Here is a 27,951-nt window from a genome sequence, read left to right as displayed (position 1 = left end):
AGGCGAATAGCAACTTGACATGGAAAGAAGAGAAATGTCCCAACAACATAGGCAGGAGAGAGACACTGACCATGACAGAAGATTGTTCAAATGTAGGAGGAACTAAATACAAAGATTGCTAGCTGTTCTATAATTGTGGATAAAATCAACTTCATTGCCATGCCCCAAATGTATGACAGGGGGTCTCTAGTTTGTTTTTTATTTAATAGCATAATAATAACAGTTAATCTAGCTCAACAACTAAATATATTTATATTAAAGAGAAAAAGAGAGAGACTGAGAGAGAAAGAGATATAAAAAAATGGCTTTCTCTCTTATTCTATGTCATGTAGTCTATCTATCTATGACATGATGACACATACAGTCTTCTGCCTTGGTTCCTACATTTTGGAAACATTCCCTCAAACACACTCTGAGGTAGTCTGCGTGTCACAATCCAATGGACTTGATAATATAGAAAACTAAAAGTTGTAAGGTGTTAGACTCTTTATCACACCATACTCCCTCTGAATTTACAGAGGAAAAATGTGGCTCACACCAGATGAAGCCCTTTGTATCCTTCCCTGAAGGATGTAAAATGAAGTTCTCTGAACGTATATATTTAAATTTTGGATAGAGGCCATCGCATCTATGTGCTTTAGTTTTCAGTAGGGTTAATGCTCTCGAGGCTAAAATTCCTTATCAACTCACTCTTCACAATTTCTCAGCCCACAAATTATGAATTTATTTCAGAAATGGTTCATTGATTTTGGCACTCATCCTCTATCTCAGCGACCCAAACATCCCTATGGGAAAATTCTGATTCTCCTCAACTCTGGAGGAGTACCCATCCCCCATGCTAACATTATGTGATTGAGTGAGTGAATGGATGGGTGGATGTTACTGGTTATTGCATAGTTGTGATGTGGCGAGCATTTCTCTATGTGCTGTACAGCAGTGACTGGAGTAGCCTCTGTCTGATATGCATTCAGATAAAAAGATGCACTCAGAGTAAAATGGTACAATATAAAGCCTCATAGATAACAAAGATCTGGATAGTAGGGATTTTGCATCTTTATGTATAAAAATCTGCTCTAAATAATGCTGAGAAAAGTGAGTGTCTAATCAATCACGGATTTGGAGTTAGCTATGCAGCTTAGAGGAAGATATTACAGACTTGCTCTTTACTGGCTCTGAGAATCTTTCATCTTCTTTTTCAGTGATGTTACCTGAGTCTTGGGTTGTGTTTCAGATTCATTGACTGGGGCTAGGCTCCACATAATCTAATGGTCTCTGCATTATAACCTACTGTGGTTTTCTGTGATGGTCTCCATTTGGTATAGAGAAGCTTTTTTTGATGTGGGGTGAGAGGTACACTTTTCTGTGGGTATGAATTTAAGTTTTAGAATGCATTTAAGAATTAAGAATTATGGTGTTGTAATAGTGATGGTAGTATGTTCTCTGTTAACATCCATAACCTTATCAGCCTCAGGCCGTTTGCTAGAGAGCTTTGGTTACCGCCAAGATGGGTAACCAATTATTGCTGCACAATCTCTTCATCAATGTCTTTTCCCAGTTCTTTCCAAAATATACAACAATGAATATTAGATTAACTTTTAGAAAAATGGAAAATGTGCTAAAAAGTGCAAGGCACTACTCAATAATCATATTTTGTGGATAATAAATGAAAACCCATCCCTGTTGCATTACTAAAGATTTCTTAAGAATGGTTATCAAATTAAAACTGTTAGATCAATTAAAAATCAAAAATTTTAATCTATTTATAATTACCTATATATGTATGTATATATTTGTGTGTATGTAGATATACATATATGCACGTATATGTTTGTATTTGTATGTATGAATAAAATTACGAAAAGGAAATAACAACCCACTGAAACATTAAACAAAATTATACAACAATAACAACACATGTTATTTGGAATGAAGATGAAACATGGTTTTAATTTTGTTCTTTGAAATAAAGAGATGAGGAAAGACAGCTTCCCCAACCTAAAGCTTGCTCAATCATTTTTTCAGAAAAATAAGTATGTAGGGTTAGGCATAGCTCAGGGACAGAGAACTTCTCTGGCATTCATAAGGACCCAGGTTTGAACCCCATCAGAAAAGAGAGAAAAAGAAACAAATCACAAGAAAACTTTTGGTGTATCTTCCTGAGAGCTAATGCTCACCAACAGCTGTGTTTCATGACTTTCAGAGGCTCCTCTTCTCAGGCTCTCCAATTCTCTAATACCAGGCCACAGGTTTTTCTCTTCTTCGTTGTATCTTGGCTTTGTTTGGTCTTCAAGTCCTGAATAAAACACGGAGGAATGTTCTTGCATCTGCAGTATTTTCTTTGTAGGTGGGACCGCCACCCGGCAAAGGGGCTTCCTAGGATGCATCAGGTCTCTGCAGTTGAATGGGATGACCCTGGATCTGGAAGATAGAGCCACAGTGACCCCTGGGGTGCAGCCAGGTTGCAGAGGACACTGTGGTAGCTATGGAAAGTTATGCCGCCATGGAGGGAAATGCAGGGAAAAGCCCAGTGGCTTCTTCTGCGACTGCTCTTCCTCTGCCTATGCAGGACCGTTCTGCTCCAATGGTAGGTGTGACCCGGGCCTGTGTTCCTGTGAATAAGACACCTGGGAGACTCTGTGTGTGTGTGTGTGTGTGTGTGTGTGTTTGAAACAAAGGTATCTACTTTTAAAATATTCTTTTAAAAAGTGGTTATTGTACACCAATCATATTTAAGTCCTTGGACCTTTGACTCAGTTCTGGAAAAATGCTGTCTATTGCTGAATAGTCGCAAATAGTAGCCTTTAAGTGTCTTCAATGTTAGCCATCCACCTACTTTTACCCTGTCTGCTGGTAATGTGTTTAAAGAGTAGGACTGTCAACAACCTGTCCTATAATGCGGTCCTTGGTTTAAAAAGTCATTCCAAGGCCTGTTGTTATTTTTGGTGAGAATATTCAGCGATGCAAAGAACGACAGAAAATGCGTGTATTTATTCTATTAATGTCAAACAAATATTTTCCACTAAATACTGGTGTGTAAGAAAATAGTGATTTTTGACATTTGCTATGCAGTAATATGAATATGCGCTAGAGAATTAAAACAGCAGAGCATTCGTTCACCGGTCCATTCCACAGAAAAGGAATGGAGCAGAGCAGAGTGCTAACTGTTTCGGATTGCCTTCTCTGAATACGCAGACACGCATTACACTTCTGTAGATTTTCATAGAAGAAAACCAGCGTCCAATTAATTTAAATTCACTGACTTTGTTGAAGTGTCTCCGAGCTTCTTAATCTCCTCTTGGAGGAAGCTGAAAGAAATTGGCTCCAAATCAAAGCAACTTTGCAAAGAAAGTGCTGGAGGTTAGCTAATGAAAACCTGGCGAAACCTGCGCTTTTCAGGTCATCCCCTTTTTTATCAAGAATAAGCTGTGATTTCAAAATCAATTGGTGATAATAACCACACACTACTGGCAACATTCAGGGTGACATTTTTGGTCTACAGTGTGAATGAAAACCCTTCTTCTTCAGGATGAATCTCCTTCATTTTCTAACTGAAGTTTCCAGGTTTTCTTTTTTTTTAATGTAATCAGGAATGTTATGCTACATTTACATATTATACTGTGTATGAGTTATATTATAAATAATATGAATACATTAAAAATCCTTGAAGTGACATGGATCCCAAAATGTTGCTTTTTTTCTTTTAACTGAGTAAGCAGCATGTATTAGACATATCAACAACCAGATGCTTAGAGTAAAAAAAAAAAAGAACAGTATTCAAGGATTCAAAACTAATTTCTCTACTGGCCTCTTTAATGCACATATATTTACCTGTATATGTGTGTAGGTTTGACATATTAATCTCCTATAGACGAAAAACTACATTTGCTAAATTATTGCAGACGGGCTCCACAATTCCTTTTGTTGATCCACCACGCTATGCACATGTCCTTCTCACCTTAATCCTAGACTTGGCATTCTTTATGTAGTTCACAACAAATATGAAAGAGAATTAATATGAAATAAAGGTATTTCTTCACACTGATACTGAAATGGGGAAAAAACTCCACTCATTTTTTTTTTCTTATTGCATGCTTCCCAGCTTCAAAATTATAGATGGGAGTTACAATTTAAATCAGAAAGTAGATGTTTAGTGGGGCAGAAGACAGGAAGCTTGGTGTGTGTATGAACTCAGATAAGACAACACTAATGAATTAATTATGTCATTCTAACATAAAGGCGACCTCTAATAATGCACTGTGTTAAATTAGCCTGGTCTTCTAGCTGTGCACTTCATTTCATAGCATTGAGATATCAATTAATGTAACTTAAACATAATCCTTGTACTTAAAAAAAATTAACTAATAATCTGCATATTATTTCAGAGATTTCTGCATATTTCGGATCTGGGTCTTCTGTGATCTACAATTTCCAAGAAAATTATTCTTTAAATAAAAACTCCAGCTTCCATGCTGCTTCATTTCATGGAGATATGAAGCTGAGCAGAGAAATGATCAAATTTAGCTTCCGAACGACACGGGCACCAAGCTTGCTACTTTATATGAGCTCCTTTTATAAAGAATACCTCTCGGTTATCATTGCCAGAAATGGTGAGTGTATTTTAGATGAGAGAGAAGACTGAATAAGGGCATAGTAGAATGCAGCTCCTTTGGGGATGTTTGCTTCTAAAGTAGAAAGAGGGAGAAAAAATACAAAAAACAAAAAACAGTATGTTTAGGTTTTATCCTCTTCTTAATTTTGATTACGATCTTACAGATTAATCTAAAAGAATAATTGAAGTATTTAAGATGGTATTATGAATATTTTATATAATTTTTTTATTTTTCTTTTTTGACGATTTATTTCATTTCTTTATTACATATACAGTGTTCTGCCTGAGCACCAGCAGAGGGCACCAGATCTCACTATAGATGGTTGTGAGCCACAATGTGGTTGCTGGGAGTCGAACTCAGAACCTCTAGGAGGGGAGTCAGTGCTCTTAACCTCTGAGCCATCTCTCCTGTCCCTGGTTTTATGTCTTTATAATTTTTGTAATTTTTTACATCAGAAATGTGAATTTTTGGTTTGTTAGAATATTTGATAGAATATTTGTTATTCTATTCTATTAAATATTTGTTAGAATATTTGATAGATATCACTTGTTTTATATGTTTTTATTATTTTAAGTGTGTGTGTGTGTGTGTGTGTGTGTACACGTGCACAGACAAGTGTCAGTGTGATGACCAGAGTCATTGTGTTGAATTCCCTGGAACTGCTGTAAAGTTAGAGGAGTCTGTACGCTGCGTGACCTGGGTGTTGGGAATGGAGCTCGGTCTCCTGCAAGAGCAGTGTGCCTGCTTAACTGCTGAGCCATCTCTCTCCAGACTCTTATGTTTTGTTTTTGCCAGAAGATCTTAAGTGGTCGTATGAATATTGATACAGCCTTTAGTGATTTACTTTAAAAAATAAAATGTCTCCGTGTGTGTAACACATCTTTTCTTCTAATCAAAACTAAAATGCATCCAAGGAGTGTTAATGGACAAGTTTTATGCATAAAGATGTTCAGGAGATGACCTGTTGGTCCTAAAAGATGATAATGTAGTCATAAGAACAGTTGCTGTATTCATTCAGGGCAATTCTATGTGGTTACAAAATGTGTTTGCTACAGAAATCTTGTCCCTGGAAAATGCTTACTACTGTTTTTCTCTGTCTTGTGTGTGGATGAAAGATGAATATTGTAGAAATAAATTCTCCAGGTGAGAAAAAAACCTGGCATACAAATGCTCAACTGTGTTGGCCACTTAAATCAAATGGCTCAAGGGCACTGATTACTACCATAGGAATAATTTTGTGTGCCCCCAGTGTCTGTACCAAGCTCAGAGTTTATCTATAAATTGAGAGGGTTTTTTTTTTCTTTCTGTTGTTGTTAATTCAAGAAGAGTTCTGTGAAACAAATTAGTTGAAACCTCTGCAGGCAATTGAACACAATTAATTTCAATAATAAATTTGGTTAAAAGTCTTTCATTTCACCCCAAAGTCTACACTCGTGCTCCCTTGGCAGTGACTCTCGTTTTGTGTAAAACCACATTTGCTCAAGGTTCCATTGCTCAGTTTTCTTCCCAGGGTGTAAGAAGCGAATTTTTTTTCAATGAGGTTATATAAAAAATGTGACAGCATTTAATTGAGTATATTTAGAAAATTAGAAGGACTCCGATGTTTTGTAAGTGGTTTTAAAATAGAATTTTTACTAAAAATGTAACAGTTTTTTTTTTTTTTCTATTTTAGGAAGTTTGCAGATAAGATACAAGCTAAATAAGTACCAAGAACCTGATGTTGTCAGCTTTGACTTTAAGAGCATGGCAGATGGACAGCTTCACCACATAAAGATAAACAGAGAAGAAGGAATGGTCTTTGTGGAGGTAATAGCGATCTTCCAGAGGTCACAGGAGACCCTGGCATGGGCCACCTAGAGAATAAGGTTGTTCATAAATCACACTAGCAAACGCATTATCCTGTGGTCCTCCATAGGCAATAGGTAAAGTCAGCAAATGTGGTCAGGTGATTGTTTCCTCTCTCTTTTTGTTTTAAACAAACATGTCTGAGATATTATTAATTTCAGAGGCTTAAAATGCCACACTCTCCTTCCTGGTTTTATTTTGCTCAGAAAGGAAATGATGTCTCATTTCACAGAGACCTACTGGTAGGACCATCCGTCCTCTTAGGAAACCCACTTACTTTGGATGGGTGTAAATGCAGCAATCATTCTACAACAGAAAATAATGACTGAAATATCAGAATAAGTTTGAAGAAAGGATGTGATTCAGAGAAAAATGGAATTATTCACCTTAGCAGCTTTTGCACAAAACCACTAATGTTTCAGCTCTACATAGAAGAAAATTTCTTAGCTGCATGACTCCAGTAAAAATCCCAAGCTAAGAAAAAAAATTATTGAGGTAAAAAATAACATGTCTTTTTGTTGGCTTTACCAATTTTGGGGTTCTCATGCAGTGGAAATAGGTGACACACTAAAAGGAAAAATGTCAGAAATAAATGGGTATCTGGACATAGATTAACAATCATCAGATTTTTTAATGACTAAGTTTTAAGTTTTCACTAGCTTAAATTATCCCAAGACCATAATAACTACCGCCTCTTCTTTCTTTCTTCTCTTCCTCCTGTTTCTGCCACAAAACAATGGTCATTCGGATGGCTATATGTCATGTGACAATTTTGTAGATTGATGAGAGTACAAGGAGGCAAACCTACTTGTCATCGGGCACAGAATTCAGTGCGGTCAAATCTCTGGTACTGGGTAGGATGCTCGGTAAGTAAAAGAAAGAATCTTTTCCTTAGTCATAATGTCTAAACACAGACCAGAACACACATGCATACATCATGTCAAAAAGAATGTCTTGCCTTATTTTAGTTCTAAGGCAATCAATGATGGAGGTAACCATGAGTGGTGATGCAGTTGTTTTCCTGTGGAGGAATAAACATTTTCCTTTGATAGGAAGGCCGCACTGCCATGTGTCAATCATCATAATTGTGCTGGATAGTTTCATGTCAACTTGACGCAAACTGAAGTCATCTGAGAGGAAAGAACCTCGATTAAGAAAATGCCTCCATAAAAACAGGCTGTCAGAGAGTCTGTAGGGTATTTTATTAATTGATGATTGATGGGGGAGGACCAGTTCATGGTGGGTGGTTCCATTCCTGAGCTGGTGGTCCTGGGTTCTATAAGAAAGCAGGCTGAGAAAGCCAAGAGGAGCAAGCCAGTAAGCAGCACCCCTTCATGGTCTCCACATCAGCTCATGCCTCCAGGTTCTGCTCTCACTGCTTTTGATGATGAAACATTATACGGAACTATGAGTGAAATAAGCTCTTTCCTCCCCAAGTTGCTTTTGGTCATGCTGTTTCATCCAAGCATGATAGCAACCCTAACTAAGACGATAATGAAGCATGATATTCTCTTCATGCATCAAAAATACAAAGGAAGGCACAGGAAAGTAGGTATCAGTCACCTGCTACTGTCTGAATGTCATATGTCCCCACAGGCTTATGTGTTTGTACACGTCATCCCCAGCTAGTGGTGTTGAAAGATGATTTGTCATTTCAGGGAGATTTGAGGCTTTATAGCCCAGCTCCTCTTCCTGTCCACTCCCTTTTTCCTGTTTTGCTAAGATATAACAAGAATAGGTGTCCTAGGTTCATGCACACTGCAGCCACCACAGAGCCTGCTCTCACCGTGTCTACCTCCCCACGATGGTTTGTATGAGCCAAGCCAACACTCCTCCTAAGTTGATTCTTGCCAAATATCTGATCATAGCAACAGAGAAGATAATGAGTACATTTGACAAATATACAGACCTTCACCTAAGGGTGAAACGAGAATGAGGTGTAGAGGAAATGAAAGGCAAAAGCAATACCAATTAGGGAACATGTTTTTGGCTGGGCTTTGTGCCATGTTTCATCTGTTGTGTGATGTATTTATAGTCAGTCTTCCTTAGACATGCCTAGATGTCTTATAATTCTTATTCATTTCCATTATTGCTTATAGTAATGACATTAAAGTAGATATGTTCTTTCTCTAATAAAACAGCCTATTAAACATGTGCTTACCAACAAGAATTAAGTTGAAAACAGAGAAGTCAGTGTTAATAGACATTTTATTTTCAGTTGCAAATAAACAACTGAGTGCTGATATGTCACATTGTCTTATAGAAAGGAGCTTTTATAGTCTGGTTTTCCTTCCTTTCTGATATTTGGTAGCAACCCAGAATATTTTGCCTAATGTAATCTTTTATCTTTTGACCTTGTCAGTTATTTGTACCTGGATTAATCATTCCTTCTGTTCCCTGTACATCATCTTAAAATCCTGAGAATGTTTGATTAAACCCATGGGTGAATGCTCAAAATATTGGCCCTGGAGAAGGTTAATAGCTAAGTTTATAAATATTTATAGGCTTGCAGGTAGTGTGATAAGCACCAAAATTGTGTGCTCCTGTTCTCCAAGCAGCAAAAATATCCTAAATCTCAATGGCCCATTAAAATATATATGTATCTGCAACACAGCTTAGTTATTTGGAAACATAACTGAAAATTTCTATGAGAGTCTCACAGTGTTGATTTTACATATTATAGATAACTATATCATGTATCTAAGTATTAAAGGTCGACACATCATTTGCTCTAAGGGACATGCAAAGTCCAGCTGATTGGATTTAAGATGGTGCTTCTATTTCATCCTGTAGCTTGCAGTTGAGTTCAGATCCTAGAGCAGGCGTGTAATTAGTAGATGAAACAATATGGGCTTTGAACCTACGAATGTGAATACTCACTTGTTTCAGGCTAAATAGAATATAAGTGCTTAGAGCACCAAGTAGTTGGGTGTGGTGGCAATTGGAAATTGGGAAGCTGAGGCAGGAGGAGCAATAAGTAAAGAGATAGCCTGGTGTGTGTAGAAAGAGTGTGTCTGGAAAAACCAAAGCTGAACAAGAATGACACCAACAGGGAACAGCACACAAAGAACTACAGGCAGCCGGGGAAAGCTGGGTGTGGGAGGGGTGATCTTCCCCAGGGAAAGCACACCGATGGATTGTCCAAAGCCAAATCGTTGGCTCTGAAAACATACGCACAGTCCATGTAACCATGCAACATTACACGGACTGAGCAGGCTACAGTTAAGAAGATATGCATATACACATATACATATACACATATACATATACACATATGCATGCAAGAGCAATTAGTGAAAAAGAGCTCGTGAATTTTAAGGAGAAATGGGAGGGGCATATGGAAGGGTTTAGAGGGAGGAAAGAGAAAGGGTGAAATGTTATAATTTTGCTACAATGTCAAAATAAATCAAATTTAATAAGAAGCTAACAAGACAATTTCTCTGGCCATTCTGGAAACTAGTACAGAAAACAAGGAATGTGAGAAATTCCTAAGATGTCCCCCTCAGACTTCACTTACAGAGTCTTTCATAACACACACTGTCAAGCTAGTACAGACTTAGAGTTAAGGCAGGAGAACTTAGCAGTCTTGCTGAACTATGGCCATTCCTGTGTAAAGCCAAAGTTGTCAGTTTTATTATTTGTCATCCTCTCAGATTTAAAGACTTAGTTAAATTCATCAAGGTATGAAGATACTGAAGTATTTATTGACAGTCTTCAAATACACCGAAAAAGCCTAATTTGTATGTTAAAACGTTTAAACTTAAGAGTAAACCAAATCCTGTGAAATCTGTCTCCCAGGACAAAACACTGCCTGGAATATTGGCAGACAAAACTTATAAACACGTGGACATGCCATTCCCATTTACTGCTCTCTTACATTTTGTTGGACTTCCTAATTTCAATGTGAATTTTTTTTTTCAATAAACCCTTTCCAACGGGGAAAAAATTTTTTAAAGCCAAAAGAAAACAAAACACCAGTTAGTTAAGTCCTAGGTTAAAAATAGAATACATTTTTCTAACTTAACATTGAGAAATCTCTATGCCTACAGGGAAATGTTTTTATCATTTCAGGCTGGTGTAGAGGTGAGTATGTTGGCCTCCATGAATTGGTGATTTAGGTTCAGATGCATAAAGGAGGTGTTGTTGAGCTCATTTCTTTTCATAACAACAGTGTTTTATTCCACTTATAACAACAGCACCAAACGGAAGCCAAACGAAATTTGAGAAAGAATGAAATCCTGTCATTTGCAGCAAAATAGATAGAATTGGAGGTCATCGTGTTAAGGAAAGTTAGCCAGCCTCGGAGAGGCAAATGCTGCACTTCGTTCCTCCCATAAGGATGCTCAAAAGAGTCAGTCTGGATGCAAAATAAAGATTACTAGAGGTTGGAAAGGTGAAGAAAGGGAAGATGCTAAAATGCAGCCAGACGGAAGGTCAGTGTCCCACAGCACAGCAGGGTGTCTATTGCTCACAGTAGCCCATTATTCATGCCATGAAGAGCCAGGAGACAGGAGCCTGCAGGCTCCAAATTTAAAGAAGTTATAAGAAAAATGAAAACGCTAGACCCTTGATTTGATCAAAACTTACTTCGCGCGTGTATTGAAATAGCACACCAAATTCCATAAATCTGTAAATGAGGCACGTTAATAAAAAAATTAAATTTTAAATAAATTTGAAATTAAAAATACATTTTTATGATGAGAAAGACTCAACAACTGTAAATAGCAGCAACAACAATACCTTAGCAACAGTACTGCCCGAGCCGAGCTGGTTGAGTTGTGGGGCTAGTTTCTTTTCTGTGGCTCTGTGCCATGGGGCATGTGGATGGGGAGGAATGAGACCCCTGGGCAAAGCCAGGATGAGGCACAGGGGAAGGTATCAAGGTATCAGTCCCCATCCAGAGCTGAGGACAGTCTGCTCAAAACCTCTTGGTTGACTGAGACTCAAAGAAAATTTCCAGTAAGCATAGGTACACGTAGGCAACAAGGTAGTCATAGAACTAAAAGTTATTCATAGAACTAAAAGTCTACATCCGATACTGGAAAAGTGTGCCCAACTTTCAGACTGTATTATTATTAAATTATGTTCTGTCAATGAGAGAAGCATGAACTGATATCACATTCTTGATAAAAAGAACATATATTAAGAAGGTTTTCTCTACATGGTATCCTGAGCCCAATGATTTTCCTTTTCAAATGAATGTAGGAGATTTATATGGAATTAATGATGTTAATGTTTTTATTCAAATTGCATATTATTCAAATGTATATCACTCATATTGAAAAACTATGATTAAAATCCAAACTGAGCAATGAACTTTATAATCTAAATCGATGCATTCTCCTAGAAGGGTAAGTGATAATTTATTTAGCATGTACATAAGGTATGGATCTAGATTGAAGACTAATCATTTGTAATTTAAAGGTAATTAATAACTTCTAGTCTAACTTTTTTCTTTTTAATACAATAACTTTATTAATTATTTAAGAATGCCATAACACGCCTTTTTATCATTTTTACCCTCAGTAACATCCCCAAATATTCTTAGATCTACTTCCTACTTCTCTCAACTTTCTGTCTTCCTTTTTCTTTTCTTTTCTTTTTTACAATTTATTCATGTTATATCCTAATTGTAGCCCCCTCCCTTATCTCCTCCTGGTCCCACCCTTTCTCCCTCTCCCCCCCCATCCCTTTCCCATAGTCCACTGAAAGGGGGAGTTATCCTCCTCTGCCATCTGACCCTAGCTTAGCAAGTCTCATCAGGACTGCCTGGATCCTCTTCCTCTGTGGCTTGGCAAGGCCACATTGCTAGGAGAAAATGACTAAAGAGAAAGTAACTGAGATCATGACAGAGGGAGCCTCTGCTCCCTTTACTCAGGGACCCACATCGAGACTGAGCTGCCTATTGGCTACATCTGAGCAGAGGGTCTAGGTCCTCGTGATACATGGTCCTTGGTTCATGCATCAGTCTCTGCAGGACTCTCTGGGCTCAGATTTTTAGCTTTGCTGGTTTTCTTGTGAAGCTACTGTCCCCTCCATGTCCTTCTATGGATAGCTCCACTCTTCCATAAGACTCCCTGCGCTTTGCCCAAAGTTTGACTGTGAATCTCAACATCTGCTTCAATCTTTTCTTGGGTGAATCCTTTCAGAGGACCCTCTATAGTAGAGTCCAATCCTGTTTCCTCTCTTCTACCACTTCTGGTGTCCATCCTGTTTGCCATTCTGAATGAGATTTAAGCATCCTCCCTAGGGTCCTCCTTAGTGTGTAGCTTCTTTAGGTCTATAGATTTTAGTATGGCTATCCTATCTTATATGGCTAATATCCACTTAGAAGTGAGTGTAGACCATGCCTGTCTTTCTGTTTTTGGATTATGTCACTCAGGATGATCACTTCTAGTTCCATCCATTTGCCTGCAAATTTCATGATTTCCTTGTTTTTAATAGCTGAGTAGTATTCCATTGTGTAGATGTACCACAATTTCAGTTCCCATTCCTCAGTTGAGGGACATCTGAGTTTTTCCAGATTCTGGCTCCTATGAATGAAGCTACTATGAACATATTTTAGCAAATGTCCTTATTGAATGGTGGAACATCTTTCAGGAATATGCCCAGGAGTGGTATAGCTGGATCTTGAGGAAGCACTATTCCCAATTTTCTGAGAAACTGCAGATTGATTTCCAACGTTGTTATACAAGTTTACTCTCCCAACAGCAGTGGAGGAGGGTCCCCTTTCTCCACATCTTCTCCAGCATGTGTTGTCACTTGAGTTTTTGATCTTAGCCATTCTGATTCATGTAAGATGGAATCTCAGAGTCATTTTGACTTGCATTTTCCTGATGATTAAGGATGTTGAGTATTTCTTTAAGTGTTTCTCTGCCATTCAGTATTACTCTGTCGAGAATTCTCTGTTTAGCTCTGCACCCCATTTTTTAATTGGATTATTTGGTTTGTTGGTGTCAAATTTCTTGAGTTTTTTATATATTCTGGATATTAGCCCTCTGTCAGATTTAGGGTTGGTGAAGATCTTTTCCCAATTTATAAACTGGTTGTTGTTTTGTTCTGTTGACAGTGTCCTTTGCCTTGCTTTTCAGTTTCATGAGGTTCCATTTATTAATTGTTGATCTTAGAGCCTGTGATGTTAGTGTTCCATCCAGGAAGTTGTCTCCTGTGCCAATGAGTTCAAGTCTCTTCTCCAATTTTATTTCCAACAGACTTAGTGTGTTTGGTTTTATGTTGAGGTCTTTGATCCATGTGGACTTTAATTTTGTGCAGGGTGATAAATATGGGTCTATATGCAATTTTCTACAAAAAGGAAAACAGGAAGATACAGTCAAACAGATTGTAGCCATCCATAAAGAAATGTCTAGCCAAACTTGGTGTGCCAGCTGAATTCATGTTAAAATGTTACAGGGTTTATTAGTATATTCTAATATAATATATTTAGTTATCTGTTAAGCAGATTTATGCCAGGAAGAAATACAGCTTTGTCAGCAAGAAAAAGTGAGTCTGTGAAATGTCTACGGAAGAGGTTTAGGGGTAAGATCCAATGTACAGCTCTCTGCTTGGCAGTGGTAGAGGTGTTCTTTGTGTCTGTGTAGCCTCAAGAAAGAGAGTGGTGAAACAGCGTACCCCACATGGGTAGGCGCTGTTCCCCAGAATGAGATGGACATCCAATTCGCAGTTCAATAAGCGTCTAACATGTACAGTCACCTGGGCATATATTTCAAATCCCAACTTATGAACTTACACAAGGCTTACTTCAACTTCTCCAGCCAGAAGTGAGGAGAGCGGTGACCTAGATACCCGAGAACACTGACTCTTTTTTAATAAGCTGTGTGGTAACTCAAATGATAACTAGTTATTTTTAAATTAAATTGAAAAAGGAAGTGCAAGTTAGAATAAGAAAGACTTACAAAGACCAAAAATAAGTTTTGAAACTTCATCAGTTCCATGATCTACTGATTAAAAAAAAAAAAAAAAAAAAACAACTTTAAATGTAGCAGCCTGACTTCAAGCTGTGTCCTCTGTAAAGATGGTGGTCAGTTACAGAGGGTCTTTCATGTCATTTTGAACTGGCTGTTGTTAGACACTTATAAACACCATTTTTCCTAATCCTGTTATGTGAATAGAGCTCAGAAGCATCATGTCACAATACCCAAGGGATGTTCATGATGCCAAAAGAAACATATTTTCTGATTGTAATTATAGAACAAATGATAAGATGGAAATTGGGGCTTTTTGTCAGAGCATATAATCATGGGTAAGTGGTTCCTGAGGGATAGGCAAGCACACTTCTCCGAGTGAGCTGTCTCACTCAGTGCTATCATTTGGCTGTCAAGCATCATAAAACATAGAACTCTGCTTACACTTCAAAAAATCCCAACCGCAGAAGTGAAAGTCATTGATCCAAAAACCATGTAGTATCAGATGCCAAATCTTGAAACCTGATTAAAAAAAAAAAAAACAGTAAGGCAAAAACAATTCTTTACTTTTTAAAAAAGAAAGAGGCATTATTTAATTATGAACACGCTTTGATTGATTTATACTGGCAATAAACAAACAAACGAACAAAGCTATGGTGGGGGCAATTAGGTCAATGCATTGTTGGTGTTATTAAAGAACATGTATGGAATGGAGAGAGGAGGAAGGGATGGATCAGAGTGTAGAGGGCAGATACAGAAGGGCTGAGGTGGAGGGAGGGCACAGCTGTACGTAGGAAAAACTGAATAGTTTAATCTGATGATAATCCTGAAGGCTGATTAGAGCATTGGCAATGACATTTAAGTATAATAGGGCAACAGAGATGGGTTCATGCCTTAAAAAGATGATTTCGAGTTTTTACCAAGAATTACTTGTTCCTGCACTGTACTTGAAAGTTGGGTTCGTGAACATTGATAGAAGTTAAAAAAAAAAATGTATTGCAGTTTAGACTCATTTCCAAAACTGGATTCTTTGGGGACAGGGGGTGGAGAGAAATTGACTGCTTTCACTCTCATCTTCCCTGTGAGATGCAGGCATACCATTTCTTTATGAAGCATGCTGCTTATGACTTTCAGAAATTCCAATGTCAAAGAGAATGTAGAAAAGTCTCAGCGGTTAAGAGTGCATTCTTCTCTTGCTAAGGACTCAAGTTTGGTTTTCAGCACCCACATCGGCAGATACAGCACCCTATTTTGGCTCCCATGGTCACTGTGCTCATATACACATACCCACACTCAGACTATACATACATAGTTAAAATAAATATTTTCTACAAAGCGAATGATTTGTCAATAAATTCCCTAAGTTTAACATTTATAAGAAGGTTTTATAATTAGAGATGTTTCTGAGATGTAATTAATCAAAGAAACATATAGGTATAAATTGTTTTTATAATTCATTAAGCTTTTATTGGGTTACAATTAGACCACATTAAAAAAAAAAAACTAACGAAGATAATTACATAATCTTAAAGTTGTATAAAACCTCTCATGGGAAAATATGCCCTTGTTTTGAATAATGATACAATTTAACTCATTTTAAAAGCTCTAAAAAATACCACTATTCAAAAACTGAATGAAGTTTATAATTGGCCATTGTTTTTTTTTTTTATGTCAAATCTGTACTCACATAAGAAAATTGGCAGCAGTAATTTGTTGGTGCTTCAGGATGCTGGTAGAAAGGCAGGTTGCAGAAAACATGCTTGGTTCATGGCTCTGTGCTTGTTAGGCTGTGCTGGCTTCACCATTTCTACCCCAGATATGCTTGATGGTTGGAATTCTGAGTCCTGCTCATGGGTTTCTTTCCATGTCAGAAGAGATTTTAAAAACCTTCAGATTCTTTTCACTCAACTCAGCAGTCATTTTAGTATGTTTACTGCACCATGAAAATCATTGATCTCTTCTGAGCCTGGAGATCCAAGAAACAAATTTGGATTTATGCAGTGACATTTAGATCAGGTTATTTAAAAAAAAAAAAAAAGGCAAGTTCCATGTGGTACAAGAATGACTATTCAGTTTCCCCAGGGAACGGTTAGGTAAGCTGAAATGTTCATCTTAAGGATATGTTAGGTAAAGCCTCTTGCAAAACCAAAGAGGTTTATTCAAACTTTCTTGGACAGGTGGACTTTATTTTTTTTGATAAAGATGTTATTTTAGTTTCATTCTGTGTCTACATGTATAGGTTTGTGCATGCTAGTGCACGTGTACACAAAGACCAGAAGGTGGGGGGAGGTCAAATCCCCTGGAGATGTAGCTTCAGGCAGCTGTTTGTCTGCTGACATGGGTGCTGGGACTCCAGTCTTCTGCTAAAGCAACAAGTGCTGTTAACCACTGAGCCATCTCTCCAACCAGAATTAGATTTCTTAAAGACACTGATTTTGTAAATCTATGTCTGATGATGTTTAAAGTGAGGCAGGCTCTTCCGAAAGGAAGGAGAACTAAGGCTCTTGAGAACACTACCTACGAGTAACTTTTGTATGATTTGCTGTTGATTTTAAATCTGAGAGCAGTAAGTTTGCATGTGCCTTGAGAGTTAATGTACCTTTGTTCACATAGCTTTTGGCAGCTGCTTTGCCATTTGCTTTTATATCCATGCCTGTTTTTATTTCACACACACACACACACACACACACACACACACACCACATACCACACACACACACAAGCAAATGCATCTGCTTGTTCTAGCCTTGGCTGCTCCTGTGATTCATGACGCCATTTTCTGGCAATCCTTCCTTATCTTTATCTTACATATGAAAGTTATTGAAATCCTATTTGAAGCTGGCCCCTTTTTCTATGGAAGACATTATAAACTACTTGCATTTATTCTCATTTGAGTTCTTAGACTTTTAATTTGGGGTATGTTATGAGAGCTATGAGAAATTTTCTAAAGCACTCCTTGTCATTGTTCTTACACCAACTGCCATATCTTCCTAGAAACACTCCTTTCTCTGTAATAGAAAGGCACTCCATCAAATCCTAATTTCCTGGAACTCAATTTTTCTTGTAGGCTGTTTGTTAAATGATTTCTTCTTCCCACAAGCAGAAGCTATTTCCTTTGTTGGCATAGACAATCAAGGCTTATTGTTTCATAGGTAAGACTGCCCCAAAGTCTTGAGTCACCTGAGGGTTTTTATGACCAGAAAAAGAGCCGGAGAGGTTTGTTATCAATTCTCTCCTTTGCCTTAACTTTTCTAGTCTTTCACACTGGGTTGGCATCAGATAGTGGTTGGAGTCAGCTAATGGGAAAATGTTCTGCCCATTGACATTGTTACAGCAGTTCTTTGTTTGAGCACCTAGAGGATGCTGAGGTTCTTCTCAGGCCTGGGTTGCTTGAGAAACTGCAGTCTACCCGATTCCTCTTGTGTCACAACTAGACTGAATTCTGAAGAGAAGAATGCTGAGTCCCTTGAAGTTTCTGTCCACGCTCAGTTCTAGTGCTATGCCGCCCACCAGTGGTCCTGAAATAAGCAGTTATTGTCTAATTGAATAGGAGGTCTGTGTCTGGAGGGTGCCAGTGAGCAAGCAATCCTGGGATTCTCTGTCTACAGGGTCAAGCATCGTTATGCTATACTGGAGCAATTTCACATAGAGAGTTTGGATCTTATGGATCCTGAGGAATGTTGGCTTTACTGTGGCTCCTAGACCACATGCATAGAGATCAACAGCAGAGCGCATCAGTTTTCATGTTTTCCTGGTTTACCAATGAGCTTGTATTTGTTACATTTCTATTTTGATCTTGTGAGGAGATATTTCCCCTGACAGCTTATTCCTATACAACACTACAGGCTGAGGGGACAGATTCCTTTCTGACATACGCTCTCGACCGGAAGTAACCTAGCACTAACCAGCAGACTGAAAGCGAAATTCCGCAATAGGCTTTTTGCTCTATGCTTGACACATTCAGGGGCATCTCTTCCCTTTTCCCTTTGGTTAATGCTTTCAAAAATGTCTTTAGGGATACACCCAAGGTTGTTTTTAACTAATCTACCAGGCTCCTCTCAATCCACTCAAGCTGACAGTCACAATTAATCACTAAAAAGGATTCAACATCAAGGAAAACAGAGAAACAAAACAACCAACAAGATACTCTACATAAATTAAGCTATTTAAGAAGACAGACAACATGGATAAAACTCAGGACGAGTAATTTAAGTAGATTCTAGTGAAACAAAGGAAAATAAAACAAGCAGCTAGAAGAACTAACTGAAAATGAAATTGGAATGAATGGTCCATATTGGCACTTGAGTTCATTTCCTAGAAGAAGATGAAGTGAATGAAAGGAAATAAGTTGTGGCTAATAGATGATGAAGTAAAATAGATTTGTAGAAGATACAGAGGAGATACAAGCCAAACATGTGACATCTCAGAGTGATCAAAGGGTCAGAGTCCAAATAACAATTCTGTGAAATCTGAAAATGCTTAAGCTGAGTAAAAACTGTGTGTACTGAAAGAATTTGTTCTCCAGGTCTGAGAGGTTGCTCAGTGGTTAAGAGCAGTTGCTGCTCTCTCAGAAGACCTGACTTTAGTCCCCAGCATCCATACCAGGCAGCTCACAGCCTGTACCACTATATCCAGGGAATATGATGTCTCTCTTCTCCTTGAGCATTTGCAGTTATGTTTACATAGCCACAGGCAGACACACACACCTACACTTAATAAAAAAATAAGTCTTTTTTTTTTTCAAAAAGAGTTTACTGATTTACTATTTTCTCTGCAGAATGTTGAAAAAAAAAAACAATTCATGGAAATCAAAAGATAGAACCACAAGAATATCAGATGCACTGAAAAGAAGTAATAGAGACAGAAGGTGGAGCCGTGATCTCCACACAGTAGAGGGAAAGCAGCCCCACAGAAAGAGTAATCTTTACAGTGAACCCAAAGAGCAACCGATTCCATCCAGACCAACCCGTATTCCGCATACCTTCAGTGCAGTGTCCAGTTCCTTCCTGTGTAGAAGCATCACTGGTTTCTAGTTCCATGTTTGCTGTCTGTCCTCTAGAATGAAAGGTGACTGAACAGCCGGGGACTTCTTTCAGCCTTCTTAGCTCTGAAAACAATAAAGCATAATGCATTAACCACCCATTTTAAGCTTGGGAGGTGTAAGATTTTGTACAGCAGTTTCACAGATAAAAAATGTTTACACTTTGTAAACTTCAAGTTTTCAGACTGCACCTCATAGAAGCCATTTTTCACTAGGGGAATAAATCTTGGCTATATTTTTCTTTTTCTTTTTTTGGCTCAAAATTTAGGAATATTTAAAAAGCCTCCAGAACTTTTATTCAACATGTGAACATTGCAGAAAACATGAAAGGTATTGCTATTAACATACATGGCATTTTTGAAAAGTATCAAAGTTATAAGACATTCCTAAAATAAAAGTGGTGTCATTTTCTAAAAAATATCTGTAGGTCTGAACTTACAGTTGTTCCTCTAAACATGGGCAACTCCTTCCTGGAATTCAGTGCACATCAAAATCTGCAGGTGGTCCAGTGGTTCTTATAGAGTGTGAGGGCATTGACATGTAGCCTGTGTATGTCTCACACGTATCATTCGTAATGTCTAACATAAAGGAAACACTGTATAATTAGTCATTATATTCTGTTGTTTAGTGAACAAAGTCAAGAAAAATGTGTGTCATACTCAGCACAGAATTTTTTTCTAGTGAAAGAATGACTTTTATATTAAAAATATATATATACATATAATTTGAAACATAATTATGTCATCCTTTAGAACCTAATGTGTAAAAGTTGGGATTCCTCACTAGTGAATACTTTAAATGACTTTCTTTTATAACATTTCAAACTTCTTTTAATTTTTTAATTTTTATTAATTACAGTTTATTCACTTTGTATCCCAGCTGTGGCCCCCTCCCCATATAATTACACGCCATCCTTCCCTTCACTCCCTCCAGAATCTCCCGTATACCCATCCTAGCTCTTTTTCGAATTCCTGGCCTTTCTTTTCCTAATTGCTGTAGTGTGCATACATGTATATAAGTATAATCTGCTTAGTCTGTATTTTAGGTGCACACATGTTTTCAGGTTGACCATTTGGTATTGGATAACATTTTTAAAGGATATTTGGGGTTTATGTTTGCTCAAACGTCTGGATGTGGAACCCACACATCGTACATTTGTCAGGGTGACTGGCATGAGAGACAGAAGGAGTTTTGATTCGGTGGGGTGAGACAACCTGACATCATGTGCTGAGGGCTGAAAGAGATTCCTTTCAGCGTTCAATTTCAACCATGGAGGAGTCAAGGCAAGATCACGAACCAGCTGGGCACATTGCATCCACAGTCAAGAGCAGAGATACAATAGGTGCACACATGCTTAGTTGCCTGCCTGCCTGTGATCATCACGATCTCTCCACTCTTACACAGATCACTGAACACACCTAGTAAATGGTGCTACCCATGGTAGGCTGTGTCTCCCCACATCGATTATCTTACTTAAAAGAATCCTCCACGGTCAAGTGCCTAGATTCACGTGATCTAGAAAATGCCTCCTTGAGACTCTCTTCACAGATGACTCTTAAGTTGTGTCGAGTTGACAAACCATCACAAGGATCAGCAATGTGTATATGTATCTATATATATATAAGCTCATGATCTCCTGTGTGAGCCACATAGCGATAAATACTCAGTGTTATCCATACTTCAGGAGGAGAGCCAGGGAATTGGGTCACAGCCTCCTGAGGCAGAGTATTTGGGCCCAGATGCCTGCCATCTGAGACTGTCGCCGCCAGAGCAGTGCCCGTGTAGTAGCTGGATTCCATCCTTATTCAGAGAGTTAGATTTGTTGAGCCTTTCCACCGCTGCTGCTAAGGTCTCTCAGGTTAATGAACAGAGGATTTTTAAGTATGGCTAATTAAGAATGAGATGATGAACTCTTCTGGAAATGATTAAAGGCCATAACCAAAAAGCGATGCCATGTCCCTAATCTCCAGGATTCTTTTTATAGAGAATAAGTCTCATAATAGGAAACCCTTTCATCAATGTTATTTCTTATCATTAGATAGAAAATAGGAATGAAAATGGAGCCAAAAGAAAATGTTCTTCAGAAACTTAGCTATTACCAGAAATGACAGGCTTAGAATTGAGATGCTGAGAGTTACTTAAAGAAATAATGCTTGAGCTCAGATATACCCCAAAGCAACAACAACAAAAGACATTGCCGGAGATATGAGTACAGTTAAGAAAAGACTGAACCATAAAGTGATTTGTGAGCAAAAAGAGGTTTTGATTTATTTGGGGGCCCAATAGGTCTGGGGTCCAGAATATATTGTCTCCAACATTGTAGCCACAGACAACTTGTTAATAGCAATTCTGAGCCCATCCGTTAAATCTGTGTGGCAGCAATAAGATTTTCCTGTGGCTACCATGAAATTTAAATAGTAATACTAAAATCTCTTAACACACATATGCACTCTATAAATATGCATGTATTGCCTATTATACTCTAGAAAGAAAAATGCACGTCTTTACACACACATTTGTAAGGGAAGTTGATGGTGCAGTTTATGGCCCTGTTATATGGATGAACACATCATAGCATGGTGATCTTTGCAATTTAAAACGCTACATTAAAAACTGGGTGTGATATATGTCTGTGATCCTATTACTTGGGAAACTGGGGCTGGAGTAGCAGGAGTTTGAAGCTACCCTCAGCTAGTGAGTTTGAAGCTGGTTTTCTCTATATAAGACTTTGCCTCAAAAATTAAAACAAATCAAACCATACCATACTGAAACAAAGAAAAAGTTTTATAATAACCTCCCTTTGTTTCCATTTAATTCTTATAAAACAACTGATATTTGTGTTATATTCTTAGCTATTAAGTTATGAATTAAGATTCTGGCATTTGAACTAATCTCTTACAACAGAACTATTAGCATGGGAGGAGCAATTAATACTAATGGTGGTCACACACCTATATCTCTATAAAATGTTATCACTGAGACAGAAAGCAATGAGATAAGAAGTTCCCAGTGCTGGGCATGAGTAAGGAGACACTCTAATACAGTGGAGTTTGGCTTCTACAACATGCTGGTACTAGTCTCTTGGAATGTTTGCATAGAATCATGAGGCATCAGAAAACTTTTAGCTGGAGGACCTTCTTAGGTTGGACAATTGACAGGGGAGCGTCAGAGGCCAATTTTCCCTCTAGCTTCTGTTATTTTCTTGGCTTGAGTGTGAAAAGCTGAGCAGAACTAAACTCTAAGCCTAGGACACATTTCTTGGTATTGACTGAACACAATAAATATACTGTGATCTATCCTAAAACGCTAATGGCTAAGATGTAGCTGTTGGAAGGATAGTTACCTCACGTGCACAAAGTCCTAGGTTTGATCCTCATTAATGCAAAAAGTTAGGCTTGGTGGTACACTCCTATAACCCCAGCCCTTGAGAGGTAGAGGCAGGAGATTCAGAAGTCCAAGGTCATCCTTGATAACATACGGAGTTTGAGCACAGCCTGGACTACATGAGACCCTGTCTCAAAGAAAGAAGAAAAAGCCCACGAAATCTTGTGACCCCTCATTAGTTCATAGCCTCATCCATTCTCACGGCTGTTTTAATCATCTGTAGAGAGGACAGTGTTCTTAATGAGCCATGCTTGCAGAATGTCTTCATTAACCCTGAAGTCTCAACAGTACTCACAGGAAGATGTAACAAACCTAATTCACTCAATAAAGACAGAAGGAAGAGTTAGCAGGAGGGCATGTCTCGCTATTGCGTTCACGGAGGCAAGTTATTGCACGCCTGCATCTCTGTCCCTCATGTTTGCCGCTCTTGACTACGTTGTCCTGTGTCTTCATAGAGCACAGTGATGTCGACCAGGAGACGGCTCTGGCTGCAGCCCATGGCTACACAGGCTGCCTGTCCGCAGTGCAGTTCAGCCATGTCGCCCCTCTGAAGGCTGCTCTGCATCCTGGGCACCCAGCCCCTGTCACCGTGATTGGGCATGTGACTGAGTCCAGCTGTGTCGCCCCTGCCGGCACCGATGCTACGTCACGGGAAAGGACACATTCGTTTGCAGGTGACTGAAGGCTCTCTCCCTCCTCGGTTGCAAACTGACTTGCCCAGAGTGTTTGGAAATCTTCCTAACTTTGTTGTGGTTTTCAAGATGGCTTCTGGGGATGGCTTTGGTTGAATCTTCAGATCTCTTCTTCATCAGTGCTTTTACCACGGAATCTTGATTTCTTATTCATTTGCAGTTGAGCTAGTTAAAATTGGGAACTACAGGGATCCCATGTTCATCCCTGTGATTTTGTTCTGGTTTAAAACTGTTGAATTCTTCAGGATTTCTTCCCATTGCTTAATGTATCACTCTGTCCTTTTACTTGCTCTAACTGTAGATCACTCTGGAACGATGGACGACAGAGAACCTCTCACTCATGCCATCAAAAGTGACTCTGCAGTAATTGGAGGTAACTGGGAAGCATGAATGAACTTTTTCATGGGGTCTTATTATGAATAATACTGAGTATACACCTCAGAAACAGTCTACACAGAATCTATAATTTTTTACCTCTAGGATTATAGTTCAGTGGTAGCACTCTTGACTAACAAGCATGAGGTCTTCGGTTCAATTCCGAGAATGTAGGGGAAGGGTTCATATATTTTAATTGCCATCCAATGACTCTTGCTGTTTTTTTTTGTTTGTTTGTTTACTTTTTATTCTTTGTTATTTCATACATGAATATAATGTATTTTAATCATATTTAGTCTCTATTTCACTCTCTTCCTCACCCCAGTTCATTCCCACTGAACCCCTCTACTTTATGGCAAGTCCTAATCCTATTTTCATGCTGTTTGTTCTGTGTGAACCACTATCCTTGAGTTTAATTAGATTACCTGCACAAGTATAGGTGAGAGGGCATGGCAACTTCAGCTACACCACTGAAGAAAGAAACTCCCCTGCTCTCAGCACTGCCAAAAGCTCCCAGGAAGGGGCTGGGCCTCTTGGCTAGTCTCCCGCCCAGGATGGAATGTTGACAAATGTGCACATCTTTCCAGGCTGAAAGAGCTTAAAGAAAAAGCTGTTTTACACTCTTTACTGGGATGCTCTCATGGGCTCTTCCTGAATTCAAGTCTTCCTTGGAAATTTTCCATCTAAATATGGATAATCTCACCAAAGTACTATAAGATCAGTTGCTAAGCGCTGCGAACATGAACAGTATTTAGCCTAAAGATGGCTGTCTGCAAGCCATAGGGACTACGGCATGCGTTTATTTTCTTAGACATATCATTGTTTCTTCAGGGGCTCACATGAAGGAAGAAAAACCTTGAGATTAACACTAGAAGTGCGTTTTGTGTTTTATTAATGCTTACTAAAGTAGGTAGTTCGTCGTTCGGATGTCCCTACAAAGGAATTTTATACTTTCAGTTCTTATTAAGTCCTAGGCTAATAGGTTGAAAGTGGTTCATAGTAATTTAAAGTTGTGGAATTCACACAAAATATTTTAAAAATATCTTTAATGTGACAGCATCTTCTTGGAGGTATATGTTATTGAAAACCAAACACAGAACTAAAGCTTTTTTTTTCTTCCTGATTAACGCTCATCAGAGGCTATTAATCAGAGCACCGAAATGTTAAGTGCCTTAACATTTCTGTGCACTCTGAATATCATATGGATGCATAAAATAAATAACTATTTAGCCTTCTATCCAGATAATGTGATTATTCACATACTTAAGAAGGTTTTATGTGGACGTCACACTTGATCCATTTACTAATGTGTTTTAAACATTTTAATTTTATTTTTAAGTTCGTGTGTGTGTGTGTGTGTACCATGAAGTTGCCTGTGTTGGTTGGTTTTGTTTTCAACTTCACACAAACCGAGCCATATTTAGGAAGAGGAAATCTTAAGTAAGAAAATGCCTTCATAAGATTCGTCTGTAGGTAAATCTGTCGTGCATTATCTTGGCTGATGATTGATGCAGGTGGGTCCATTCCACAGGACACACTGCCACCCATTGGCAGGTGGTCCTGAGTTACATAAAAGACAGGCTGAGCAAGCCAGGAGGAGCTGGGAAACAGCGCTAGTCCATGGCCTCTGCACCAGCTCCTGCCTCCAAGTTCCTGCCTTGAATTCCTGCCCTGACTTCCCTCATTGATGTAATTTGAGCTTGTAAGATTGAAATAATCCATTTCTCTCCATTTTGCACTTGGTCATGGTGTTTTATCACAAGAGTAGAAATCTAACTAAGACAGAGGTCAGAAGAGGGCATTGGAACCCTGGAAGCTCAGTACAGGCAAATACAAGTGAACTTCAGTCCTCTGTAAGACTAGTACATGCTCTTAACAACCGGGACATCTTTCTAGCCCCCTGCCTTTTAAGATTTTTTCTTTACTTTGTTTTTTGGTTTGTTTCTTTGTTTGAAGACAGCGTTTCACTGTGTAACAGTCCTGGCTGTCCTGGAACTCTCTTTTTAGACCAAGCTGGCTTCAGACTCACAGAGTTCCACCGGCCTCTGCTCCTGGAGTGCTGAGATTAAAGGCGCATACCACCATGCCTTTTAGTGGGGGGGGGGGAATGAAGAGCGTCTATGTGTGAATAGTTTGCTGTCTGTCATCTATATGTGAACTCTGTCTAGCAGCTAGACCCCTTTTTTAGATAGTAAATAATAATGGCCACAGTTTCTCTTACTGATGTTTCTGCTATCCCCTTAAATTAAATATCTGTAAGTTAAAGATACATGAAATACAATTCTCATTTAATTTCCTGATAAACAAAACAACCTTTTTTTTGAGTGATTAGTTTAATCTTGAATTTAGCTAGTTATCAGAATAATCTAAGAAAAACACGGTTGACAGTAAAACCCTACTTAAAGTTCCAAGATGTGTAATGAGCTCAACATTTTAAAGTAGGATTCCTCGTCAGACAAATTGTCACAGTCAGTGCTCTTCTTGTCTAGCTCACACACACACAGGGCAGAGAGAGACAGAGACACAGAGAGAGAAAGCACAAGGCAGGTTTGTTCCTCAAGGCTCACCAGGTCCCTGAAACCAGTGTGCCATCTAGCTTTGATCTCTGGGGACCAAGTTTTGGTATCAGAACAGCTGGGAATGGCCATGTAAGCTCCAAAGGTCTCGTGCCAAACATGTGCAATTTGACTGCTCATTCACAGCATAGGGTCCTTCACTGTGGTGCTTTGCCTGGTTGTACAGAGGTAGAATTTTATCCTGTTGTGCCAGTCATAAATTAAACCCAGTGTGTAACCACAGTTGATGCATTCAGACATTTTCCAGAGTAGATAATCCTATTGTGTTCTCAGCTGTAGGTAACCATCCTCTTTGTTTATAAACAAAGTGAGGAGTATGAAAGAGGAGGATACACTTAGTGAAATATTTTAACACGATGATACAGACATGAAGTGTTTCCGGACAGACTGTGAGGATGCAAATTCAGAAAGGAAAAAAAAAAAAACTGTATATGCTTCTCCTGAGAGTACACTCTCATGGTGCTTTGGGTACAACAACATAAAACATAGTTGTTTATTTTATTTATTATCAATATATTAAATTGCTTGTTTGAGAGACAGGCACCTAGTGATTTCAAGGGTTTTTCCTTCACCACAAAAAAGCATTAAACCTGCCCCAAATTGAAAGCAATGAATCACATACTTACAGAAAAAGTCAGAGACTATCTCTGCTGCACTACATCTGGATGTCTCTTCTAGACCAATGTGAGGGTGCCATCCATTTTATAACTGCAGTGACACTTTCTTTAACATATTATATCATTTTCACATTGTAATTAGTCAGAATCCTTTTCTTTGAGCTAGAAATTTTATAATAAGATGATTGAACTAACTATAGCAACTCAATTAATTGTTTTACAGGGATGAGAGACAAAATATATAACAACACATGAATACCCTGATTAAAATTGGTTATTGATGTGATTAAGTAGCCATACACGGGTAAAATTACCAAATGCATATTAGATTCATTACTAACTTTCTCGGGTAAGTCTTACATCGGCAAAAAAATTGTCTTATCATCAGCAATATTATCGTTTGGCCATTAAGACTCTGCTTAGTAAATCTTACACAGCCCATCAGGAAGACTTGTAGTCAGGGGTCGAAACTTAATAAAATAAATGGTTTTTACTGTTTCATTGAGGACACCCTTAAATGAGCTTGGCTTTTGCCCGACAGTGCAATGTCTTCCACTCCATAAATTCAATGGCTAGTACTACATTTTGGTATGCTGGTCTTCATTTGTGTTAACCACTGGATTTTTCCTACCTTCATCATATACCATTGGTGAAAAATTGAACACCATAAAAAGGCATCTTAGAACTGTGATAGAATACTTAATTGTGCCATATGGATCCCCATCCTAGTGTGTCCTGAAGACTATCTGGGGTTCACATTCCACATCAAGAATCTCATGTCACTCTAGAATTGATACCCGTGGGTACAACTAAGACTTGTAATCCTTGAAACATTTACATAGAACCCAAAGTTCCAGAACCCAATATGCCTCATACAGAAAGAAAGAAT

At 38.4% G+C, this 27,951-nt stretch overlaps 1 protein-coding gene across 3 annotated transcripts in view; it reads left to right on the top strand.

Moving 5' to 3' along the window:
* Window positions 1-27,951, top strand: part of Cntnap4 (contactin associated protein family member 4) — a 291,138-nt gene that overhangs the window by 260,299 nt on the left and 2,888 nt on the right. For all 3 annotated transcript variants that reach the window (XM_060391927.1, XM_060391929.1, XM_060391928.1), the window contains 6 exons: window positions 2,345-2,584; window positions 4,383-4,607; window positions 6,283-6,416; window positions 7,234-7,321; window positions 23,258-23,476; window positions 23,796-23,867. In XM_060391927.1, the coding sequence (XP_060247910.1) occupies window positions 2,345-2,584; window positions 4,383-4,607; window positions 6,283-6,416; window positions 7,234-7,321; window positions 23,258-23,476; window positions 23,796-23,867 (978 nt within the window). The remainder of the gene's footprint in view (window positions 1-2,344; window positions 2,585-4,382; window positions 4,608-6,282; window positions 6,417-7,233; window positions 7,322-23,257; window positions 23,477-23,795; window positions 23,868-27,951) is intronic.

The sequence above is a fragment of the Meriones unguiculatus genome, chromosome 10, assembly GCF_030254825.1.
Source record: "Meriones unguiculatus strain TT.TT164.6M chromosome 10, Bangor_MerUng_6.1, whole genome shotgun sequence".
NCBI lineage: Eukaryota > Metazoa > Chordata > Mammalia > Rodentia > Muridae > Meriones > Meriones unguiculatus.
The sequence above is the reverse complement of the archived record's forward strand: the minus strand, read 5'-3'. Positions and strand labels throughout refer to the sequence as shown.